This window comes from Notothenia rossii (genome assembly GCF_949606895.1).
Source record: "Notothenia rossii genome assembly, chromosome: 3".
Lineage (NCBI taxonomy): Eukaryota > Metazoa > Chordata > Actinopteri > Perciformes > Nototheniidae > Notothenia > Notothenia rossii.
This window is the reverse complement of record NC_136901.1, coordinates 5449865-5475580: the sequence shown is the minus strand read 5'-3', so window position 1 is coordinate 5475580 and position 25716 is coordinate 5449865. Positions and strand designations below refer to the sequence as shown.

Genomic DNA, 25716 nt, shown 5'->3' with positions numbered 1-25716 from the left:
TTAAACACAGTAAGGATATGAGATAAGGGGTTTAGCTTAAGAAAACACATTTTCACTACATGTGAGAATGCACAAAATGGAGATATTAAATAAGAAATCCAGATATAAAAGTATTATATAATTATGAGAATGTAGTCCCTGTTTTATTACCATGTGTCTGCTAGTTTGTTTTGGAAATGATAAATAATAAACATTAACATTTATTTTAGTTTTAAAGCCGGGGAGTCTTAAAACATGTGGCACAATTTAGCCTTTGAGTTACAGGCTGTCAGATAATCCACCTGCAAACTATGTGAATCCTAAATGTTATGAACTCTTGGAGATCTAAAGTGTTGTCAGAGAAGACTAACATAATTTTACAATTACAGAGTGTATCATAAAATCATAATCTTAGGACAGAAAATTTAAATCCTAAAAGCAATTTCAGGAAGAAATGTAGGCCTCTTTAATGGCCTGTTTTTTGATTATTATTGTTTTAAATAAGCTACATTTCCAAATTAAAAGACCTTCATTTCAAACATTGCTCACAGGGATGTCCAACATGTATTTATATTACTAAGATGCATATCGTAAACATGTATATCAGCTAATATAACAAGGCAACCAGAAAACAAATGTTTGTATTATAGCAGAACAGAATATATAATGTTTTGTTTATTTTTAATTCTAGGAGAAATACTTGTTTAAATGCCTGGATGTTAAATTGCCCTTTTTTCCAGATCATCCCGAATAAACATACCTGTAGTGTTTTAATTATTCTTTTTAGTTTGCCATTTGCATTTTGACCAGATGTTGGCAGTTTTCCTTGAATTCATTAAACTCGTCTTCATTTCAACAATATGCGCTTGTCACCATTTCCAAATATATATTTTTAGAATAGGATTCAATGGAAATAAACATTACATATCGGTAATACAGGCTTTTTAAATCTCCTCCAAAACATAATGTCGAACGCTTTTGGTGAAACGTTAAATTCCGCGTAAAATCGATCCAGAAAGAGGCTTCGTAGTAAATTATGTACAATTGCGTAAAAGTGTTTTCAGTAGGCCTATTTATTCACAATTTACAAGATTTTACAACAACAAAAACAAATTCAAATTACACCGACTGACTCACATGTTTACAAGCATTAAAACTGGAAATCAATTTAAATTGCAGCCTTGAAACTTTTTTTTTTAAACACATCTTCCTCACACCGCCCTCCATTTATTATACGGTTCCTTCTTTAAACAGGTTTTCCCTCAAACACGCAGCTGGTGCCTTTAATTCCACAGAAAATTAGGAAAAAAATAACCTTCAAAACGCACCAGCCTTCACGGATTATAATTTAAATCGTGTCAAAACTTGGCATGCTCTGTTCCAGAGAGCAAAAGCTTTCCTTTAGCTTCGGACAGACAAAAAATCCATCACTGAAAGAAAAATAACAATAAAAAAAAGTTTGTTCAAAGTGATTGCATTTTTATGGCTATAACCGCCCTATAATTTACAATTCATCAGCAGCAACCCACATCTTTAAATATTTGGTTGTGGTTTTGTAGTGCTTAAACATTTAGAGATTTTAAATATGAGTCAGAGGAACTGTCCCGTTTACCGGAGTGGAGCCGCTGCTCTGGTAGTGCTGCGGGTGGAGCACGTGCAGTCTGCTGTGAACGGAGGAGTCCCCCGCCGCCTCTCCGGTGGGCAGGTACATGCTGATCATGTCCCGCAGGTCCCCGGTGGGGCACTGCTGCGGTGGGCGCGCTGTGGACACCGGAGGGCTCACACTGGGCTCAGATTTCACCAGGGAGCCCAGAGGCACCGGGGACACACCGGAGCTCTGGTGCGAGTATCCGGTGATCCCCCCGTATCCCGGCGGGGAGGCGCTCATGTAGCTTTGAGAGTTTGAGATGGGGCTGTAGGACAAGGCGCTCATGTCGTACCGGTGCGGGTTGTGTGGGTGATGGTGGTGCGGGTGATGGTGCGTGTGATGGTGAGCTCCGGAGCCCGGGTGTTGTGTGTACAGCTGCGCCTCCTGCATCATGGCGTGCGCCGCCGCCGCTGCAGCCGCCACCTGGCCCGAGTACGCACCGTTCGCCCAGCCGTTCACATGCGAGGCGTAGCCGGCATTCCCACCTCCGTGACCCCCTCCTCCAGGGCTATCCAGCCGCTGCCCGCCGCCCACCATGCCAATCCCCGGGTGTGATCCGAGGAGCCCCCCGGCCAGAGAGTACTTGTCCTTCTTCAGCAGCGTCTTGGTCTTCCTCCGCGGCCGGTACTTGTAGTCCGGGTGTTCCTTCATGTGCATAGCCCGGAGCCGCTTCGCCTCGTCAATAAACGGCCTCTTCTCCGCCTCGGTCATCACTTTCCACTCCGCGCCGAGTCTCTTACTGATCTCGGAGTTGTGCATTTTTGGGTTCTCCTGGGCCATTTTCCTCCTCTGGCCCCGGGACCACACCATGAAGGCGTTCATGGGTCTCTTGATTCTGTCCTGCGGGACTTTGCCTCCTCCTCCCCCCGGGTTGGATGGGTTGGTCTGCGGGACCATGGGGGAATGTAAGTCCGTCTCCATCATGATGCTGTACATTCACCTGGTCTTGTTGGACAGTCAAACACACAGAAACATTCAGGCAGCTCCGATAAAGATAAAGAGTGAAAGAAAATGAATCCACTCGGAGGAAAACTCACTTCCCCTTTTACGCTTCTTTTTTCCTGCTGTAGCCGAGAAAAATAGACCCTGCAGTTTGACTTTGGTTGAAGCTCGACTGGGAAAAGTTACCGGAGCAGCTAAATGAGCGAGGGACGGCCAATGGAGAGGCGCGATAGGAGACGTGATTTGCATGCAGGGGCTCGAGGTTCTGGTGACGTCGGAGCGCGAGACCAAAAAAAATTACTCCCTCTGTCATCTGTTTTGTGTGTGTAGCTGGTGTGTGTGTGTGTGTGGCTCAGAACACACACACATGTAAACAGTTTAATTCCTATCATTTTGCGCATGCTTTACGCAGGCTCTGTACACTGATATATTTCATCACATGTCAAATATGATATAACTTAAAGGCTATTTTACATCTTTAAAAAAGTAAAAGCTTTATTTAAAAAATTAAGCTTTAATGCTAAAAACATAAGCTTTGCAAAACAGCAGAAAACATGTGCCTATTTTATAAAAAACATTGCTTCAAATTTAAATGAAAATCCAAATACGCAAGTTTAAAATGACAGAATGATTCATGTGTATTTCAGCACATGTAAAATATGATATGATATAGGCTATATAGTTATAACAAAATAAGGTTTCAGCAAATAAAGCTTGAATGGTAACAACATTAGCTTTGCAAAACAGCAAATGTAATAAAAATAGCCTCAAATTTAAATAAAAATAAAAATGATCATAGTCTAAATAAGCAGAGCACCGTCACTCTTACAGCAACAAAAAGGACAAAAGTGTCAAATGCACACAATATCTTAATTAAAAAATATGATGTTGCAGTTAATTATACTTTTAGAGCTCCGCATTAAACACAGAAATGGCTCATTATCGCAATCTATACACATTACAAGAGGAAAATGGCTCTTTTGCATCATAACCAATAGCGTATAATAGAAAAAGGCTACAGTGTATATATGTTTTAATTTCTCCCTGTTTCGTGTCTAACTAAGGGCTCCACCGCCTCCCATTCAGAGCCACAGGTGCTTTTCTGTTGTGCCTGTTGCTAGGAAACAGATGACTGACGCCCGGAGCACGTGCCATTCAAAGCCCTTTTGTTTGTTTCACTAAAGCTGCAGGAGAGCACGAGAGAAAGAGGGGATTTAACCCCTCTAGAAAAACTACTGTAATCCTATATAATAAATGTTGGGAGTATAGATTTGTAATAGCAACATTTTAATAATCTATTGCAGGCCTGCTGCAGAAGGCCCGGGATTCTTCTTCTGTTATTACTTTTTTTTTTTTTTAAAGGGTGAAATCTGCGTAGCAATTGAGTCTATAACGCTTTTAAACAAATAATACTTTGTTGAATTCAATGTTGTTAAATTAAAAAAAAAAAATAATGTCTGCTAAAACCACCAACACCCATAATATAAAAAATAACATACATAAACCATATTTCACATGTAATATTTGTGTGATAAATTGTTTTGTGTGTGATAGATACTGAATAATAACCTTCAACATTTTAAAGAGCTTAAAGGTGCCACATTTAAGTCACTTGTTTTGTCAGAAACACTCACATATTCAAGTACATTAAAGTGTCTGTAACTAGTGAATGTTTAGCATTTATTCTCAATATATAATTCAGAAAATGAATCAAACATCAGATTTAATTGAATTGTCTATATTTGACATCGTCAGTGAACCTTGTAGAAATGTGATATTCTCCGGCTCGATACAGAGTAAAAAGGAAAATGTATTTATTTCATTTGCAGTTTGGTATTCCAGTCTGCTCCACTGGCTTCCCGTCATGTGGAGGATCTTTTCAGCCCTGTGGGATTATTCCCCCGAGTGGCATCTGTCAGGTGCTCTGCCTCTCTGCCTCTCAGCGAGTCGCTCGTTGGCACGCTGGCATGGCGGGATTCTCCTCTCCTTGTACCAGGTGGCTATAGTGCTGCTGAGTGGCTTGTATGATCTGCTCCACGCACAGTGTGACAATCTCCTCTCTCTCTGCAGCCAGCACTGAAACACACGCACACAGAACATCAGACATCTAATCAGAGAACATTTCACTTTTAACCAAATACTGATATCTTGTCACATGAACACACTTTGCTTTATTTTCTAATGCAGTTCATGTAATGATTATATTTGCAGGGACTTTTTTCGCATTGTAAGGCTTATTGAATTCACTCCTGGAAGTTGTGTATAGATTCCTGAATTGACAGCTTATAAGAACATATTTCAGGGATGGTTTTATTTACTGTCTGGGAAGTGGTGACCTTTTGGAGTCGATGTCTGTGTGTTGGCTTTGTTCGATAGAAGGATCACAGCTCTGTGTGTTTGATTGGTTCTCTGTGTGTGTGTGTGTGTGTGTGTGTGTGTGTGTGTGTGTGTGTGTGTGTGTGTGTGTGTGTGTGTGTGTGTGTGTGTGTGTGTGTGTGTGTGTGTGTGTGTGTGTGTGTGTGTGTGTGTGTGTGAGAGAGAGAGAGAGAGAGAGTGTGTTAGTGTGTACTCCCTGCTCTGAGCTCCAGTAGAGCTGACAGCTTGCTGTGACAGAGAGCCTTAAACAAACCCACCAGGTCGCTGTGCACAGGAGAAATGCCTTTGATTCTATTAGGCCTGTGTGTGTGTGTGTGTGTGTGTGTGTGTGTGTGTGTGTGTGTGTGTGTGTGTGTGTGTGTGTGTGTGTGTGTGTGTGTGTGTGTGTGTGTGTGGCCTGTAGGTTTAGAGATGTCAGGCCTGATAGCCGCATGAAGATGTGAAGAACATCCTTACTGCCGTGTTTTATCTCCACACACACTTTGAGTCCTGCTCATTCCAGGTGTGTAAATGTAATGATCATCTCCATTTTTTATAATTTGTGTCATGGCTAACTTTATACTGAGAGGAACTTCAGTGTGGCTCAAGCTAGAAGTCCATAAGGTAACATTACAGCTAGTGTAAACCAAAGTATCACAGCAGGTGTTCAGTCAGTGTTTCCAGCATTGTCCCGCTCTAACAATACCTGTTGCAGTTCTCTCTGGGGATTTCCAGTCAGACCACGCTGGATCAACACTGCTGTCTAACAGAGGAAGCAGATCAACTTTAATTGATGAGTTTTCTTTTTAAAAGGAAAAACTACCCCCAAATAGCTACCAGTATTAACTCTGTTCCAATTCGTATGGATGCCATTCATTGATCTGCATTAGTGAGGCATGTCATGTTTGTTTACATTTAAGGATAAATGGAGGTAAACTGCATAAATTAAATGTCTATCTACTACTGTTACTGTTTTCAATCTGCAGGTCTTTGTCTTCTACAATAAAAAAAATCTTCTCTTTGAATCACACGTCGTGTTTTCTCTTTGGACAGACAACCAAATCGGTTCATTTTAAGCAGTATCTGTTGTTTCATAGGCAGACAACACTAGCGTCCTCTTCATTATCCAGCTTCCAAACATGAACACACGCATCGTTTTGCTGCAAACAAACACCTCACAAATAAACACTATACTTAGATTATTTGGAGACGTGTGAGAGGCCCTTATGTCTCGAGAGGGCATCAATCACACACACACACACACACACACACACACACACACACACACACACACACACACACACACACACACACACACACACACACACACACACACACACACACACACACACACACACACACACACACACACACACACACACACACACACACACACACACACACACACACACACACACACACACACACACACACACCACAGCAACAGAAGACATATGTCAAGTTAAGTGCCCAGACTCTCTATACAATGGCAGCATTAACATAGTTGTTGATGATGATGATGATGAACAGTGTTACATTGGTTTCCTTTATAATATGCCTATTATTTACGTTACTTTTTTTTTGTTAATGGTTAGAATTCTTTAACTAAATGTATTTCTGATATTTCCAATACAATAATTGCTGATTGTGGCTTCAATTTGAATTCAGTGTGATTGTCCTGAATATGTCCCTCTTGATTAAACATGTCTTTCTGTTTGCTGCAGGTGAATCCCCGGTGGATAAAGGGTCCATGAAACGCAGAGAAGAACCTGGACTTATGCTCTGATGGAAGACACCAGTCATGCCGGTATACTAGATCCCAAACGTGGTCCTGGTGTTACATTCGTATACGCTCTGAGCTTTGAATCAGGAACAAGTTTGTGAAAACCTAAATTGAGTGTAATTTAACGATGATTACTGGGAGACAATGTGAAAGAATTCCCTTTGCTCCAATAGTCCTCATCAAGCTTTGACTTAAAGGTTTTGAAATTCACTTTCTTTAATAACTTCCATGAATAAATTACCAGTTGCAGCCATCCACACGGAGACTAACATCATCTTTCTCCAATCCATTTTCCCCCACTTTCAAGTGTCAGAGTAAAGTGGCCTGGTGTACGAACACTGTTAAGCATTTGCACTCATCATTTAATCATTGCACCTCATCCTTTGATTGATGCCTAATGAATGCCCGGGGTCTCGGTTTACAAGACGATCGCTAACAGAGCCTTGCTAATGGCTTTCTCCTGTCTGCCAGACAGCTTCAGGAGCATTTATTCTATCATTTCTCATCCAGATCCTACTTACTTAAAGCAGTCTTACCAAACCAGGCCTGAGCTGCTCTTCCCTTCAGTGGACAGAACGTCCATGTTCACTGTGTGGCTTAAACAAACCTAAAACTACACCATAGACCCTGGTATCAATGGTATGAACTAGTGGGTGACAAATAGGCTTTATAACTTCAACACATATTCATTTCCCATAAGCTCTAAGGCAAGGTTGCTCAAAGTTTGGATCACAGTGTCAGTTTTGAAAAGTATTTGATCCAATGAAAAGGAAGGTTTAATTGCTGACTTTAAATAGATTTGTTTATGTCTGAATCCTGATTGAAGGGGAGAAGGACATACAATGAATAAGTAAGTATCAAGTAAACTGTTGTTACACTTGTTATGTTGTGGTGAATGGTTTCATTTATGTAGCTACTTTTTGTGACTACTTGGGATTCGAACCAAGTACCTTCTGCTTCAAAAGTCAACGTCATTACCTCATGAGCTAGACAACATTTCCTTATATATGAAAATGAGAGTTTCCAGACCAGAACTGAGGATGGCGGATTGTTTCACTTTGTTTATACTGGGAAAGTTATGTCATGCAATTTTAACGGGTCTTGGGTCTTTTTCAATTAATCTAAAACTTGGTTTAAATGAATAAAATAAGAGACTGTACCTCAACAATAGCTCAGAGTGACACAACACCACTCAGGTAAGCTGAAGTCTTGGGTTCGATCCTCCTGAGGCGCAGGAGTTTTCTAAATCTCCAACCCAAAGTTGAGAATGAGTTTACCAAATGAAAGGTTTATCTCTCAGGTCAGATGGCTCAGAGGGAGAGAAGACTGACTGTGAGACTGCAGGTTGTGGGTTCAAGGCTTTTCAGGTGCAGTCATCTTTAAGGTCCACAAACCCAAATGAGCAGGTCATAAGCTCTACGAAACAATGATGACTCAGGACAGATGGTGCAGAGGGATATGTGACGGGTCAGAAGACCTGAGGTTGTGTGTTTGAATCCCCGTGATGCTCAGTGATTTTTAAAGAGCTGTACTCAAAATGATGAGGATGAATGCGCCCAGAGAACAGGTCTTCATGTACGTGAGTTGGTGGCTATCTGGATTTGTTCTCAGCACTTAGGCGCCTTAGTGCGCACTGAGGCGCCTAAGTGATGAGAACAGATCTGCTGCTTAGCATGTGCGGGGTTCGAGTCCACTAGAGGCAAGGTAGCTAATAAAATAGGTCCAAAAGAGAGAAATAAAATAGGCCAACAAAATAGGTGAAAAGTAGAATAAATAGAGTTCAAAGATAGGACAGGTGACCAACTAGAAAAGCATAGAGAAATACGGGTAATGTAAACATTGAGCTCAATGTGGGGATCAAAGAAATGAGTCTTTTCTTTTCTCGATACTTAACTCTGACCGTTTGCCCTATGACTAGTTTTATTTCCGTTTTCCACATTTTCTTTTTGTGACAAAATCTAGCAAACACCAACAATAGCTCAGAGAGATACAACACCGCTCAGGTAAGCTGAAGTCTTGGGAAGTCTTGAAGATCCTTCAAGACCTGAGGTTCTGTGTTTGAATCCTCATGATGCACAGTGGTCTTTAAAGTGCTTTACTCAAAGTGAAGAAGTGTGTGTGTGCAAAAGACATATCATAGGAAAATAAAATAGGTCAAAAGTAGAGAAATTAAATAAATAAATACAGGGAGGGAATATGGGTAAAACAAGGTAAAGGCTTTAGTTTTTTATTATTACATTATTTGAAGTACTTTGCGCTATTTGATCTGAGTCGCGACAAAAATAAAATGTAAAAAAAGGTCAGTGATACAATCTGAGTTTATGCTACTTTCTAGAAGCCAATATCGCACTTTTAACTCCACTACATTTATTTGACAGCTTTTGCTACTTGTTACATTTCAAGTTTAGATTATTAACTGAAGTAACAAAGTACTTTTAAAATGTAGTATTGCTACTTTGACTTAAGACACCCATCTGAGTACTTCTTCCAGCACTGAACAAAAGAGATCTAAAACGTGACTACTGACAACAATCTTTAGTTTTGACGTCACTGTTTATTCGCCCCTGCAGCCAAAGTACCATATATACAAACGTTAGCATAAGTTAGCTGCAAGCTAGCAACAGGCTTCTAAAAATGTATTGGAGTATATGTATTAAGTAGTGTAACTGTACAGGTACCTCAATTGTAAAAGTACAGTCCTTGAGTAAATATGCAATTTATTATTTAATATAATACATTTATTCCTGTGTTTATTTATTATCTTTATTCCTGTATTATTTTGTTAATTTATTCCTGCATCTATTTGATCATGCCTGTGTGAGATTTGAACCCTATGTTGTAGTCAGGTAGTGGACCTACAGTCCTTGACTCTAACCTCTAAGCTATTTTGTCTCACAAACTTTCTCGGTGAATCCCAGACTGAAGTATGTATCATTCACTAGAAAGTGCTAGGGCTGTGTGTTTTCAGGATCAAACATGAGATGGAGATGTCAAATACGCAAAGGAACATCCAACTCTCTCAGGTCAAATGGCTCAGGGTGATAAGAATGACGGTTGGTAGTCCAGAGGTTCTTGGTTCGAGTCTTGTGTGTTCCAGATAGATTTTAAGGTGTCTTCACCGTAAGGAAGAAGTCAAATACAAGTAAAAGCCAAGACTTCTCATCTGCTCCAACGGCTCACAGAGATAGAACAATGGTTGGTAGACCGGAGGTTGTTCGTTCCAGTCTTGTGCGTTCCAGATAGATTTTGTGCGTGTGCGTGTTTAAGACAGTTAGTATCCTATTCACTCCCCCCCCGGAAGGGGGGGAGTGAATAGGATATCAATTGGAAACTTCCTTAATTAAGAAAGTTAGTATCCTATTCACTGGGGAGTGAATAGGATACCAATAGGAAACTTCCTAAATTAGTTAATTAAGGAAGTTTCGGGGGGGAGTGAATAGGATACTAACTTTCTTAATAGTAACTTTCTTAATTAAGGAAGTTAGTATCCTATTGCTATTGGTTGGAAAGTTAGTATCCTATTCACTCCCCCCCTTTGGGGGGAGTGAATAGGATACTAACTTTCTTAATTAAGGAAGTTTCCTATTGGTATCCTATATCCTATATAATACAATACTAACTGTCTTAAACACGCACACGCACAAAATCTATCTGGAACGCACAAAACTGGAACCAACAACCTCTGGTCTACCAACCATTGTTCTATCTCTGTGAGCCGTTGGAGCAGATGAGAAGTCTCGGCTTTTACTTGTATTTGACTTCTTCCTTACGGTGAAGACACCTTAAAATCTATCTGGAACACACAAGACTCGAACCAAGAACCTCTGGACTACCAACCGTCATTCTTATCACCCTGAGCCATTTGACCTGAGAGAGTTGGATGTTCCTTTGCGTATTTGACATCTCCATCTCATGTTTGATCCTGAAAACACACAGCCCTAGCACTTCCTAGTGAATGATACATACTTCAGTCTGGGATTCACCGAGAAAGTTTGTGAGACAAAATAGCTTAGAGGTTAGAGTCAAGGACTGTAGGTCCACTACCTGACTACAACATAGGGTTCAAATCTCACACAGGCATGATCAAATAGATGCAGGAATAAATTAACAAAATAATACAGGAATACATAAATAATAGGAATAAAATAATATAGGAATAATTAAATGCAGGAATACATACAAATAATAAATAAACACTATCTAATATGTTGTGAACAACTTTTAAAAGTCATAGTATGGAATTTCTGGAATCAAAAGTAATGGTATAGTTTGTTGAAATATGATGTAAAAAAGTCATAGTATAACATTTCAAAAAGATGACATACGACCTTTATTACATTTAATCTGACGTACTTCTTTATGAAATGTGTTTTATATACTTTACTTATTTTCAAGACAAACTATACTGACTTGTTTCAACTGTAACTTTAAAAAAATGTTACTTTTGAATAATTACATAGTTAAGTGTGCCTTTTTTAAATAAAGATTTTGTGCCTTACTAAACGGACTTATTTCCATACGCTGCTGTATTATTACTTTTACCTAAGTATGACATGCGAGTATTTTCGTAGACGGATAAAGATAAGGGGCAGATATCATGAGTTGTAGTCTCATCTCAGACCAAAGCAGTGGTGTATTTTAACAAAGTGCATTTACTCAAGTAATGTACTTTTACAGTTGAGGTACATGTACTTTACCTGTACAGTTACACTACTTAATACATATACTCCAATACATTTTGGAAGCATGTTGCTAGCTTGCAGCTAACTTATGCTAACGTTTGTACACGTGGTACTTTGGCTGCAGGGGCGAATAAACAGTGACGTCAAAACTAAAGATTGTTTTGTCAGTAGTCACGTTTTAGATCTCTTGAAGTGAATGGGTACTGTGAAAACTACACTGCGCATTCTCAGTCTTGTTGTATTCAATGTGTGCAGCAAAAAAATAATCACAAGTGGTGCAAAGTGCTGGCAACCCCACCAAAACATCATCTCATAATTCATTTCTGCTGCCCCTAATAACGAGTCGCCACAGGACCTGTCACATATCGCTCTGAGCTATTTGTTTTTGGACCTTAAAGATGACTGCACCTGAAAAGCCTTGAACCCACAACCTGCAGTCTCTCAGTCACTCTTCTATCCCTCTGAGCCATCTGACCTGAGAGGTAAACCTTTCATTTGGTAAACTCATTCTCAACTTTGGGTTGGAGATTTAGAAAACTCCTGCGCCCCGAACCCAAGACTTCAGCTTACCTGAGCGGTGTTGTATCTCTCTGAGCTATTGTTGGTGTTTGCTAGATTTTGTCACAAAAAGAAAATGTGAAAAAAGGTTAAGTATCTAGAAAAGAAAAGACTCATTTCTTTGATCCCCACATTGAGCTCAATGTTTACATTGCCTGTATTTCTCTATGCTTTTCTAGTTGGTCACCTGTCCTATCTTTGAACTCTATTTATTCTACTTTTCACCTATTTTGTTGGCCTATTTTATTTCTCTATTTTGGACCTATTTTATTAGCTACCTTGCCTCTAGTAGACTCGAACCCCGCACATGCTAAGCAGCAGATCTGTTCTCAGCACTTAGGCGCCTCAGTGCGCACTAAGGCGCCTAAGTGCAGAGAACAAACCCAGATAGCCACCAACTCACGTACATGAAGACCTGTTCTCTGGGCGCATTCATCCTCATCATTTTGAGTACAGCTCTTTAAAAATCACTGAGCATCACGGGGATTCAAACACACAACCTCAGGTCTTCTGACCCGTCACATATCCCTCTGCGCCATCTGTCCTGAGTCATCATTGTTTCGTAGAGCTTATGACCTGCTCATTTGGGTTTGTTGACCTTAAAGATGACTGCACCTGAAAAGCCTTGAACCCACAACCTGCAGTCTCACAGTCAGTCTTCTATCCCTCTGAGCCATCTGACCTGAGAGGTAAACCTTTCATTTAGTAAACTCATCCTCAACTTTGGGTGGGAGATTTTGAAAACTGAGGTGAGGACCCGCGTGGTCTTCGTACCTGCTTCCCCCGCAGCTTTTTTTATAGGGAAACAAACACTCAGAACACACACACAGAGCCAGTGGCGGACTGCCCCCCCCCGTTGACAGTTTACGTCGGCTGGGCAGGGTGAGATTCCCGGGCTGATTTTTAGTCCCAGTCCGCCCATCATGCGTCCTGATGACCGGCGATCTCCTTCATAAAACTAATAAAAGGGGGAGTAATCGGGCAGTTCGGTGTGTGTGTAGAGGTGTGTGTGGTTAAAACGGCCTGTGGTCACTCTTTATAGCTGTTCAATGAAGGTAAACACAGAAGGCGGTGCGTAAAAGCTCTTTGAGCGCTGGTGCTGCTCTTCTCTGAGTTACACGTCCCGCTGCCTCCTGGAGTGACCACACACCCCTGGCCGAAATGTCCTTAAAGTGAAGTCTGAGTACGAAATATATCTCAAATAATGCACTGTCATTTCCCCACGTAAACATAACAGTCTGCAATGAAATGGTTGTGTCCTGTGCGCTTCACTTCCTCCTTGGCGCACCGGTAACTTTCTCCCCAAAAAAAAGTCAGGATAACGGGTTAGTATCTCGTGCGCACGAGATACTAACCCGTTATCCTGACTTTTTTTTTTTCTCTCTCTGTTTTTTTGTTCTTTTTTTCATGTCCCTTTAGGGGCTCCGTAGAAATGGACCAATCTGCACAATGACTATTATACTTTTGGTACTTTTACTGATACTTGTGTATTTTTATTTATTTCATATTCAGTTTGTTCACAGAGGGGACTGTGCATACAAAAGTTGGGTTATCCATGCATCTCTAATGTAAAAGTCAGTTTACTTCACTTTAAAAAATATATGTAATGTAATACACTGCACATTTCTTGTATGTGTGTATTATATTCTTTTCTTTTTTAAATCCTTATATATTAATTCCTTTTTTTACAATGTAATCACTGTGTTTATGTATGTGTAAACCAACTTAGTAATAGACATGACAGTCTCCCCACACACACACACACACACACACACACACACACACACACACACACACACACACACACACACACACACACACACACACACACACACACACACACACACACACACACACACACACACACACACACACACACACACACACACACACACACACACACACACACACACACACACACACAAAACCATACTTGCCAACCCTCCCGATTTTCGCGGGAGACTCCCGATTTCATAGCCCTCTCCCGGTTTCCTCCCGGGGTTATATTTCTCCTGTATTTCTGACAGAATCAGATTTACTCACGACTGTTTCGACTCGGACTTTAATACAGCTACACCATTGTTTTGTGCCCATGGCAGCGCGTCTCTTTAGTAGCGTGCGCAACTGAAAGTCTAAGAGGGTGAGGAAGATAGTCACGGGAAACAGAACAAGAATCGACAACTCTACCCTCTCCTCACTCCTCCAGGTCCAGCCCACACATATGCTCCAAGCATATGGATGGTGCTACAGGCCGCAAGGCATTGCACTTACAACTACAATACGCATGTTAATTTTAATCTAACAGCTCCGGCGTTCCACTAGCACCCATCCCCCCCCGCGGTGGTTTTGAAATGTATAAGGACAGGGTCTCATTTATATAGTGATTCTCTGGCTTTTTCTTAAATTGCATCATATCAGGATAATAGTACAATGAAGTCTCTGGCAGGTACACACATAACATAAACAAACAATTCAAATATGACATCTTTATCACACTAACAAATTACACAAACAAATTAAAGTACTGATCTATAAATCATAATACAAACACCAGCACATTTATTAGTACAATAGTAAAGTAACGTTATAGTAAACTAACGTTAAAGTAACATTATAGTAAAGTAACGTTAACTAGTAATGCTACTAGTAATAAAGTAACGTTACGTTAACTAGTAACGCTACCAGTAATAAAGTAACGTTACGTTAACTAGTAACGCTACCAGTAATAAAGTAACGTTACGTGACGGAACCTAACATTACTAGTTACGTGACGGAACTAGTTACAGACTCAGTGCAAAAGCATTCTCACAGACTGAGCAGCTGAATGGTTTCTCTCCTGTATTTTACTATAACGTTATAGTTACTAGTTATAGTAAACTAACGTTAAAGTAACGTTTGTGACGGAAAGTTTTTCTGTATAAACATTTCTTACAGACTGAGCAGCTGAATGGTTTCTCTCCTGTGTGTATTCTCATGTGTTGATGTAAAGTTCCTTTCAGTGCAAAAGCATTCTCACAGACTGAGCAGCTGAATGGTTTCTCTCCTGTATTTGACTATAACATTATAGTCAGGGCTGCACACAGGCAGGCACCGGATCATTTGAGAAAAAGCCCATTTGTGCCCCAACATTGAGAGAGAGAGAGAGAGAGAGAGAGAGAGAGAGAGAGAGAGAGAGAGAGAGAGAGAGAGAGAGAGAGAAGAGAGAGAGAAAAGAGAGAGAAAAAAGAGAGAGCTGAGAGAAGAGAGAGAGAGAGAGAGAGAGAGAGAGAGAGAGAAGAGAGAGAAGAGAGAGAGAGAGAGAGAAAAAAGAGAGATGAGAGGAGAGAGAGAGAGAGAGAGAGAAAAGCAGGGTTTCCCACACATAGACTTTACTTGGGCGGGCCGCCCAGGTACATTAACGGCCGCCAAAGTATAAATCGCGAGCCATTTAGGTTTCATTGTTTTAATCCATCCGAGAGCACGACGGCATCTGCGATCCCTCGCTGTACCCGTGAAGGGTCTGCTTTATGCACTCCGCACTAACCCTACTGCGAGGCATACAGTGAACAGTGAACAGCGAACAGTTCATGAGCGTGCTCACTAGCGCAGAAGTTATAGTAAAGTAACGTTATAGTAAACTAACGTTAAACTAGCGTTACGTGACGGAAGGTTACACTGCTTCTGTAACACCATCATTTCCCAAATTGGGATCAATAAAGTATATCTATTTATCTATATTCTATGGCACTCGTGCTACATTATGCCTTTTAATTTGACATATTTGTATGCCACTATCTTTTACTATGCTCCACTATGGCATTTCCCTACAATGCTGCAACTACAACTATTAACCCTAGATAATCTGATAATTACCAAATGTTTATCCAGTTCTCATGTTCCTTCAGTTCTCTTCAGCACAGTTTCCTTGAAAACACAGAAAAGGTGGTCCTTAGAACGGATGTGCACACTTACCCTAACCCTTATAACATGACAAATGGGACCTTTATCTTCATAGAACATTTACAAAGACAATTGGAATCCTGATATGCTGATAATTTACACAGAGTATTCTTTATTGTCAACACAATTCTCCCATTAACACATGCCTAACCTTAGGGCATACATGAACTAGTTTATTTGTATCTTAATAAGGATCTTTACCATATAAACAACTAATCATATGTTAATGTGCCGCTGAGCTTATCAACATCCTGCTTTGAGCTTTATACTTCAGTCTAGCTCTCCAAATCGCACCTTTGTTTCCCATCCATCATTCTTCCATCTTTCCATCTGCTTCAGGCTGGTCAAGAATACACACACTGCAGCACATACATTTAATTTAATTAGAGCATGTGCAGCCTCCTTCTCTGTCAGTATTGTCAAGACGCTCGGGAGCAGCCAACACTATCACTGATTGCTTCTAGATAGGAAGAAATATGATTAGACCACGTGTGTGTGTGTGTGTGTGTGTGTGTGTGTGTGTGTGTGTGTGTGTGTGTGTGTGTGTGTGTGTGTGTGTGTGTGTGTGTGTGTGTGTGTGTGAGATAGGTGGAAGGCATCTGATTGTTAGTGGTGAGAGCAGAGGTAAGCTGAAGGGTTGAAAAAGGACAAGGAGATGATTGAATGTGAGGGTAAAGTGGAGAGGGAAAGATGAAGGGGTTAGCTTTTTTTCCTAAGAAATGATATTAGCCTTATGCTTGTGGGCAATAGCTTTAAGATCTGCAGTTTTACTTATGTACAGTAATAAATCCTAAGATTCAAGACATTATACTTTATATAGTTATTAATTAAGATGAACTGAAACTTTGGATGTTTGAATTCAATTGGGAAGTGAGACTGTTCTTCATCTTATCATATCTTTCTCTTAAAGAAAGCAATTAGCATATTTCCATTTAAGAATTTTGTATCGGCCTCCATAGCTTCACATGGTCACTATGATATAGAGGAAAGGGTCGATAGAGAGAGGATGTGAGGAGGAGGAGGGAAGATCCCTAATCTCTCATTATTAGTTTGATTTGCAGATGGACGGGAGGTAAACATGAAAGCTTTGATTCTCTGTGTAATAAGATTAGTGTTATTAAAGGGAGAAGGGCAGCTTGAGAGGGAGAGGAAGGAAGGAAACATGGAGGAGAGGATGAAGAAGTGACCTTTTTAAGGATGAGGTAAGGAGAGAGGGAGAAACCCCGCTGAGGAGCGGTGAAAGAAAAAAGGAAGGGGAAGACAGAGGGAGGGAAGAGTGACCCCAGCGAAAACAGATTAGTGGAGCATGAAGAGGATTACCAGCAATGATAGTCCCTCTGAGAGCAGCTAGTGCCAGCCAAAACACACACACACACACACTAAAGTGATCAGCATCAGTCCAACCTGTCTGGCTAATGCAAACACACCCCATGTCCCGCTATACTTCCTTTATTCAACAGTGTGTCACATTAAAAATCAAGATTAAACAACAAGTGCAGAGACCTATCTAACTCCAATGGAGTAATGTTTCACTTCATGACTCAGTAAGTGGTGCTCTGGTACTCGTGGTAGTACTCTGCGTGTACAGTAAGAACATGCGACTTCTAATCAGGGAACGATGGTCTGACCGAAGGAAACAGGAAACTATTATACTGTATATATTTTTTACTTTAACAAATAATTTGGCGCTTTCCAGGAGTATACAACTGAGACAAAATGACAGAAAACAGGACACAGAACTAAAGGTGTTAATAAAAAAGTCTATTTGACTCTTTAAATGATTTTGTAACTATTGAAGTCATGCTTGCTGGGCTGGGAGCATTTTCAATTCTGCCAATTTTGCACAACAGCAGCAAAAACAGCTGACTGTCAACTAGTGAGGTTCAACCAGTCTGACACACACACACACGCGCGCACGCACACACACACACACACACACACACACACACACACACACACACACACACACACACACACACACACACACACACACACACACACACACACACACACACACACACACACACACACACACACACACACACACACACACACACACACACACACATTGCTATACTTGTGGGGACCTAAATCTGTTTACACAGTCACGTGTGGGGGCTCGTTAATTTTAGGGTTTAGAATAGATTAGGGTTAGTTAGGGTAAGGCATGTGTTGGTTATGGTTTGGATAAGTCTCCAGGAAATGCATTTATGTCAATGTAATGTCCCCTGAAGTGATGAATACATGGTGTGTGTGTGTGTGTGTGTGTGTGTGTGTGTGTGTGTGTGTGTGTGTGTGTGTGTGTGTGTGTGTGTGTGTGTGTGTGTGTGTGTGTGTGTAGAGCTAATCCCACACAACCCCCTCCATCATGGCTGATTTGAACTCCCCTTCTAAAAATGTTTTTGTAGCGACCGAAACTTATGTGAGCCGAGGGCTGAGGAAAAACAAAAATACTTTCTAAAACCTTAATTTAGTAAAAGTACAGAGTATTAAACCCTTTAGTGTTGATCAGTGACGAAGCGTATGTTCCACAGAATGCAGAAAGGTCAAACAGGTTGTTTACACTACAATCAATATCCAAGCCCAATGATAAAAGACATTAAACCTTTCCTTCTGGCTGACATTTCTCTCTCCCCCCGCTGAGGGGAGGTTCAGATATCAGGACCCCCCCTCTCTCTCCACTCATGTTAAATGAGGGCTTTTTCCTAGATTTTCTCTACTGTTGGTGGGGGGTGTCGGGCTCTGGGAAGAATGAGGACTTCCTGGGGAGGGAGGGCCTTTAAGTGCAGGCTGAGGAGTCTCCCTCTCTCTCTCCCCCTTCACACTTCCCCTCTGTGTCTCTCGCTCGCCCTAAATGGGGTCGAGCTCCCAGACAGGACCTGCTGCTTTCAAAGACCCCAAAGAGCAGCTCCCCTCCACCTGCCCTTTCCGCCCCCCTAAACAACCTTTTCTTCCTCCTTTCTCTCCACTCCTTACCTTCCTCTATTCACCCCACATCTCTCTTCTCCTACTTACATCTCTCATTCATCTAAAGCTACTGTCTTTGTTCTCTCTACTGCAGGATTAATACTTGATATATGTGTTAGCATCAACTTTAAAAGATATAGTCAACTTGGGAAAGGCACTGTCAGGTTCTAATATTTAAACAACTCTTGTTACCTCGCGCAATGACAATGAAGGCTTCCTGAAGGCAACATGTAATAAAAGAGTCACTAAATGTCACACCACCTCCAGCTAACAGGAACGTCCCCCTGTAACTGCAGATTCAAGATGTGCCCTAGCTCTTTGTGTTATTATATTTGCATCCAATAACCTGGAGGCACGGTCACATTACTATAACGGTCAGAAGAGATTACATATTGCCAGCTTTTGGTTAATTCCTCACCTGAACACCTAAACGTTAACACAGCTGATCATTAGCCAATGAAGCAGAACCACCTGTGTAACACACACCTTTGTGCCTCAAAGGGCCCTCCCCTCTGTGATAAGTAGCAACATACCTCCTTTAACCAGGCATCCATCTATCGAAAGCAGCAGATATATCCTTAAAGAAATCCATCCCGGCTGAGGAGAGCTCTGTCATATCTGACTAATCTTTTCCTCTTGTTGCAAGGACACAGAAATGGAAACCAACCCAACAATCTCCAGATGACGTTCCTACTGTCCGAGCTGCTGCATTTTTAGTTCCTGCCGAACCCAACGTGTCCATCAGCAACACAAACTGAAACTTATCCTGATGACTTTCTGCAATAGGATCTAAACAACTGTCCGTCCATCAGCAGCCATGTCTCCTCCACCTGTCTTTTACCCCCACCCTGACTCCCTTTAACACCACCGCCCAACGGCCAGCGTGGCTCTCCGCTCCCCTCCGACCCATACTACCGTTTTATTTAATTTGTCCCGTATAACAGCGATGAATGAAGCCCGGGGTTTAGGGCGACACAGACGAGGGAGGGGCACGCTGCTCAGCAATGTGCGGCAAAGTAGAAACAATAAGTGCCATTATTTTTGATTGGCTTCCCCTTTTTGAGAATGACTTCCAAAGTGCGATGTCCCATTGTGGGAGCAGAATAAGGCTGAACAATGCAACAGGGGTGGGGGGGTTAGTCTTATATATCCAGGCTAATATTCAAGGGGGCTTTGGCCATTGCTGGCGGGCCTGCACTGCAGCCTGGGCCCCGGTCAGGCTCATAATGGGAGGCCTTTAGTTCCCATTGTGGCGGCTGTATCAACAAAGAGGCCGCTGGGAGCTGCCTGGCATGTGGAAGGGAGAAAAGACCCTTTATCCCTCTCTTTTTACAGAGAGAGAGAGAGAGAGAGAGAGAGAGAGAGAGAGAGAGAGAGAGAGAGACGTTATCACAGCAGCTCCATGCATCACTCTCTCCCCCTCCCTCTCTCTCTCTCATATCCCTGTTCATCCCGCTGATAGATTGTCTAAAGGGAATAACATGTATCAGAAACAGATCACTGCTAGCTCCGTGCTACATGCTAACACTCTAGCATAGACTGTGAGTAATGAGCTCAATAGAGAGTACATATTCTTCTGTTTGTACACAAATCGATTAAACTACTGTATGTATGTGTGACCCATGTTGGACTCTTACTCTCTCTCAAAGTTATAACACCATTTATTATCACAGTTGTGGCCCTGATAGGTATCGGACATGACAACTTAGCACTCACCAATTGAATTGCTTGACTTTGTGAACAAGGCAAGGTTACTAAAAAAAGACAAAACAAACATTTCAGTTTTCCGACTTCCTGCTTTAACTATGACCTGTTGCTCTCAGCTTAAAGATGCCAAAGGATCCAAGCGACATAAGTAACCTTCCCAAGTGTTCATTATATCTTACAGGTCTAAAGTAGGTTGAGCAGTTAGTATATGCTTTCTCTGTGCTTCTCCCCAGTAAGGTTTATAAACCACTGATCTACTTTGCAGTATAATAATAACTGGATATATTTTGTAATATCTGTGAGTTAAGAAGGTCTGTAATCAATATGAATAATTCAACAGGTGTCAGTCAGTGTGATGTATTGTTGCTAATCTCACTTTTCAATAAGATTTAGACGTTCGTTATTGCGCATGTAATACAAAGAGTATAGATGGTTTTTCAGAGATATACACACACACACACACACACACACACACACACACACACACACACACACACACACACACACACACACACACACACACACCCACACCCACACACCCACACCCACACACACACACACAAGCAGTGGGTTAGCGTCAATATCCCTGTCGGCCCTTTCGTTTATCCAATTCCACCTGGGAAGGAGACGGACATGTGTGTTTACTCTAGATTCAATTCCCAGAGGCACACACACACAAACACACACTACTATTATGTCTAGTTGCTGTGATGAACCAGCCTTGAGAAAGCAGGCGAAGCTGACCAAATAGTGGCATCCAAACACACACATGTATGTAAATACACACCCGCAGAACAGCAGCACCTAAACAAACAGCCTGTGATGGTGGCACACGCCAAGCAGCTCTCATTACCAGACACACAATGAGCTGTAGACACACACACACACACACACACACACACACACACACACACACACACACACACACACACACACACACACACACACACACACACACACACACACACACACACACACACACACACACACACACACACACACACACACACACACACACACACACACACACACACACACACACACACACACACACACTCTTCCAGTGTGCTGGCTTTATGTGTTTCGGTTAACATTCATATCTATAAATGAGTTTATTTCTAACGTCATACAGGCTCAATGCAGATAGACATGTACAAACTTTACGCAGAGAGGAGAGCGTATATGACGGAAATAGGAGCATCAGCAGTTTCCTATTGTTGAGCTGACATAGATAAAGTGAGAGGGGCGGAGGGGGGGGAGAGAGAGAGAGACAGAAAGACAGAGAGAGAAAGAGAGAGGGGGGAGAGAGAGAGAGAGCAACTGGTCAGCATAGAAGGCAACAGAAAGAGGGAAAAGCCTCGCAGTGTTCCTCCATATGTCAGAAAAAATAGGAAGCTTTAAATATCTGCTCTCACATTGGGTTTAAAATGTAAGAAGTGTATCTTTTCACTGGTTCTTTACAAATGTTGCTGCATGCTTTCGCTCCACTCATCTAGGTGTTATAGAACAGCTTGTTGAAATGTTTAGTAACCTTCGATTTGCCACAGTCTTGATCACACTTACATATTTTAATTCCTTAACATTTTACCTTATACAACCCTACCTGAAATGCTTCTTCCACTCTCCCGTCTCTGCTACCATTTCCTGGTCGTTAGAGGACCTTGTTATCTTGTGTACACACTTCACGTATATGCACATGAAGGTAATGACGAGCCCTCCGCTGACCCCTGACCCTCATCAGAGCCACAAAGAGGCAGATAGCAGCGCGAGGACAACAAGATGGAGAGGTTGCTTAGGGTGAGGAGATAAAAGCAGGGACGTGACAGAATGGAGGGTCAGGTGCACGAAGGGGGGGAGGAAGAGAAGGTACTAAATGCAGCTTGGTTTGACTCCACCAGGTTGAGGTTGGAGACCGTGCAAATTAAAGATACTGACTTAATTACTGACTTAACATATGCATATGGTCTGTCGGGCAGATGCAAACAAGTAACCTAGAGAGGTCGCTTCGAGCTCTTATTCTCACAATTCTTTCATATTTTATTGCTAACCAAATGAGGGAATAACAAGCAGCACATGAGTCAAGGACACCTGTTGTTTGTGTTAACCCTTGATGTCCTCTATTTGGTCGGTATAAGTGTGATACGTTGGCCGGACCACCGAAGCTACATTTCAAATGTCTCCAAAATCCCTGCTTCGGACCGCGACTTTTACTGACAAGAAATCAAAATGAAAGACTGAAACCAACTTCATACAAGTAAGTACTGTATATATGAGAAGCAAGTGAGATCCTGGACCTGAAGTATTTGACATTATTTCCGAAAAATGGGACTAAAGTGAATAATCAAATATCTGAATAGCTGCCAAATGATTAACTGGCAATCAACTTATCGTATAACTTAAAAGATAGATACAAAAAACTACTTCTGTGAGTTTTCAACCTACATCTACATCTTTCAAACCTCTATTCCATATCTGAATCTGACATCATGTGATTTCTCTTCACTGTCACTCTCACACACATCATGCCTCCCTTCAAACACCTTCATAGGTGTGTGTGTGTGTGTGTGTGTGTGTGTGTGTGTGTGTGTGTGTGTGTGTATTTGTGTGTGTGTGTATTTAACTGGACAGATGATCAGGATAAGAGCGAGAAACAGCCGTGTCCATCATTCTGTCTGGACAACGTACATTATCAACTCATCACAAGGCTGTCAGCAGTCACACACACACACACACACACACACACACACACACACACACACACACACACACACACACACACACACACACACACACACACACACACACACACACACACACACACACACACACACACACACACACACACACACACACACACACACACACACAGTTCTATGTAGTAGCACATACTGTCACTCTGCACTGATAAGATGTCCATTACGCTTCTTTCAGTCTGACAGACAAAATGTTTACGAGAATAAAAACACCGCCTGCACTGTCTGTTGATCACACATCTTAAATGGACCTTAAACCGAACAAATGGAACAATTATTTCTGGACGCCTCGTGCGTGACTTAAAGATCGTTTAGCCAACGATAAAGTTTGATGATGATGTCTTCTTTTTCAAGTCATAACATGGTTCATTTTTGCAAAATACAAGCCATTTCTGACACTGCAGTTTCAAAAAATCGTTTCTCAAACAGGAGTAATGCTTCATATGTTGGGGACTATTTTCAGCTGCGGATTAATACACACTTGATGCATCAGCTATCATTTAATGCAAGAGACTTGTCCTTTAAAGCTTACTTGTCGATAAGTGTGTATATATTGTCAATCCAATCCAACAAATTCATCCAAATCCTACCAAGAGAAGCCCTTATGCAGACGGTCTCTAATTATAAGCTGCTGATTTAAAGTGCAGATGGAGGTATTGACACTTAACCTCCTTCATGCTGCGCTCACACACTCAGCTGCAGCGTTTGATTGGAAACTTTTCTGCAGCGAGCGGAGGAAAATACACCTTTTGTGTCAGAGCGCACAGCAGAGAGAGAGAAACAATCACTCTGACCTTGGTATCAAACATTATAGATTTCCTTCTGCACAGAATCTGTAGCTCAAGTGTTTATCTCATTGAAAGACACACACAGAAACACACACACACACACACACACACACACACACACACACACACACACACACACACACACACACACACACACACACACACACACACACACACACACACACACACACACACACACACACACACACACACACACACACACACACACACACACACACACACACACACACACACAGTATCAGCCTTGTGGAAATTGAAAGAGATTTAAAATTAGTTCGTAGCTTATGTCCACAGAACGAAGGACCACTGATAGACACGACTAAACTAAATAGGGATAGATTCAAGACTAATATTCATCTTTAACAGACGGAGTTATGTATTAGTTTCTGAAAGCATCAATAAAACGTGAACTTAAACGTTTCTTAGAGCAACCTCACGGAATTATGGCAATCAAAATGAATGTATGTTTTTAATGTAAGCTGTTAAATTAGATACTCAATACAGCAGGAAACACATTTAGAGAAATATTTCACGCATTAATGAATTTCTTACCTTTTGTTCATGATGGCCAGGTTCAGCCTCCATGTGACGTTTGTCCTTTAAAAACATACAAATACATATTGTTATAATGCCGAATCTATTTAACGTTTCATAAAGTATTCACTATGCCTCATCCATGCAGATTATGGTGTACATAGTGGAAGAAGGAAGAATGAAACCTCCATTTATTAGATTTGTATAAATCAAGTGAAGTTTTACTCACAGAAAAGTCATGTTTTTAACCCTCACAGTTACACACCAGTACAACCAGTCTGATCAGCGAGCAGTGGGAGGATGATTTGTGCCACTCAGAGGATCGAACCGTACACTTTTTAACCCTTTATTCGTCAGGGGAACTTGTTTTTATGAACTAAACAGCGGTCAAAAGTGTTGTCAAGAAGCAATCAACCCTCACACTGACTCCATTCACCCTCAGTAACATGAACTAACTTTATCAGACTTTTCTTCTCCATCTCAGCGACCTTGGTGAGCTACAAACCTTTAGAAAAGGGAGATGAAGACATGACGCCTCTTCTCTAATACCTACACACACTCACACACACAAAGGTTTCATTCATAACCTCCCTATCTTTTCCTTCTCCCCCGCTATCTTGCTCTCCCCTCCCGCCTCACCCAAGGTCTCTCAAAATCAAAGCAAATGTATGCATTTGTTACTTCAAGGCTGGATTATTGTAACTCCTTATTATCAGGGTGTACCAAGAAGTCAGTCAAGTCGCTTCAGCTGATTCAAAATGCTGCAGCTCGTGTACTAACCAGAGTTAGGAAAAGGGACCACATTACTCCTGTTCTGGCTACCTTACACTGGCTCCCTATAGAACACAGGATAGAATTTAAAATTCTTCTTCTCGCCTACAAAGCCCTTAATGGGCAGGCGCCATCTTACCTTAAAGAACTAATTATATCCTACTGTCCTACTAGGGCATTGCGTTGGTTATTCCTAGAGTCTCTAAAAGTACAATGGGAGCCAGAGCCTTTTCTTATCAAGCTCCACTTTTGTGGAATCAGCTTCCAGTTTGTGTTCGGACGGCAGACA

The 25716-nt window shown here is 41.5% G+C and overlaps 1 protein-coding gene and 2 long non-coding RNA genes across 4 annotated transcripts in view; 1 reads left to right on the top strand and 2 right to left on the bottom strand.

Moving 5' to 3' along the window:
• The window catches only part of LOC307034216, a 36563-nt gene extending 29610 nt beyond the window's left edge, over positions 1 to 6953 (top strand). Inside the window, exon 3 of the long non-coding RNA XR_013806824.1 lies at positions 6649 to 6953. This is a non-coding gene — a long non-coding RNA (uncharacterized lncRNA). The remainder of the gene's footprint in view (positions 1 to 6648) is intronic.
• sox1b (SRY-box transcription factor 1b) lies at positions 1035 to 2992 on the bottom strand. Its single transcript, XM_079673299.1, has one exon. The coding sequence runs from the start codon at positions 2561 to 2563 to the stop codon at positions 1559 to 1561; it is 1005 nt and encodes a 334-aa protein (XP_079529425.1). The 5' UTR covers positions 2564 to 2992; the 3' UTR covers positions 1035 to 1558.
• The window catches only part of LOC307034215, a 68959-nt gene continuing 47609 nt past the window's right edge, over positions 4367 to 25716 (bottom strand). The window contains exons 2-4 of one of the 2 annotated variants that reach the window (XR_013806822.1): positions 24675 to 24719; positions 5631 to 5687; positions 4367 to 4645 (exon numbers count right to left, since the gene is read on the bottom strand). This is a non-coding gene — a long non-coding RNA (uncharacterized lncRNA). The remainder of the gene's footprint in view (positions 4646 to 5630; positions 5688 to 24674; positions 24720 to 25716) is intronic. The other variant, XR_013806823.1, reaches the window with a different exon arrangement.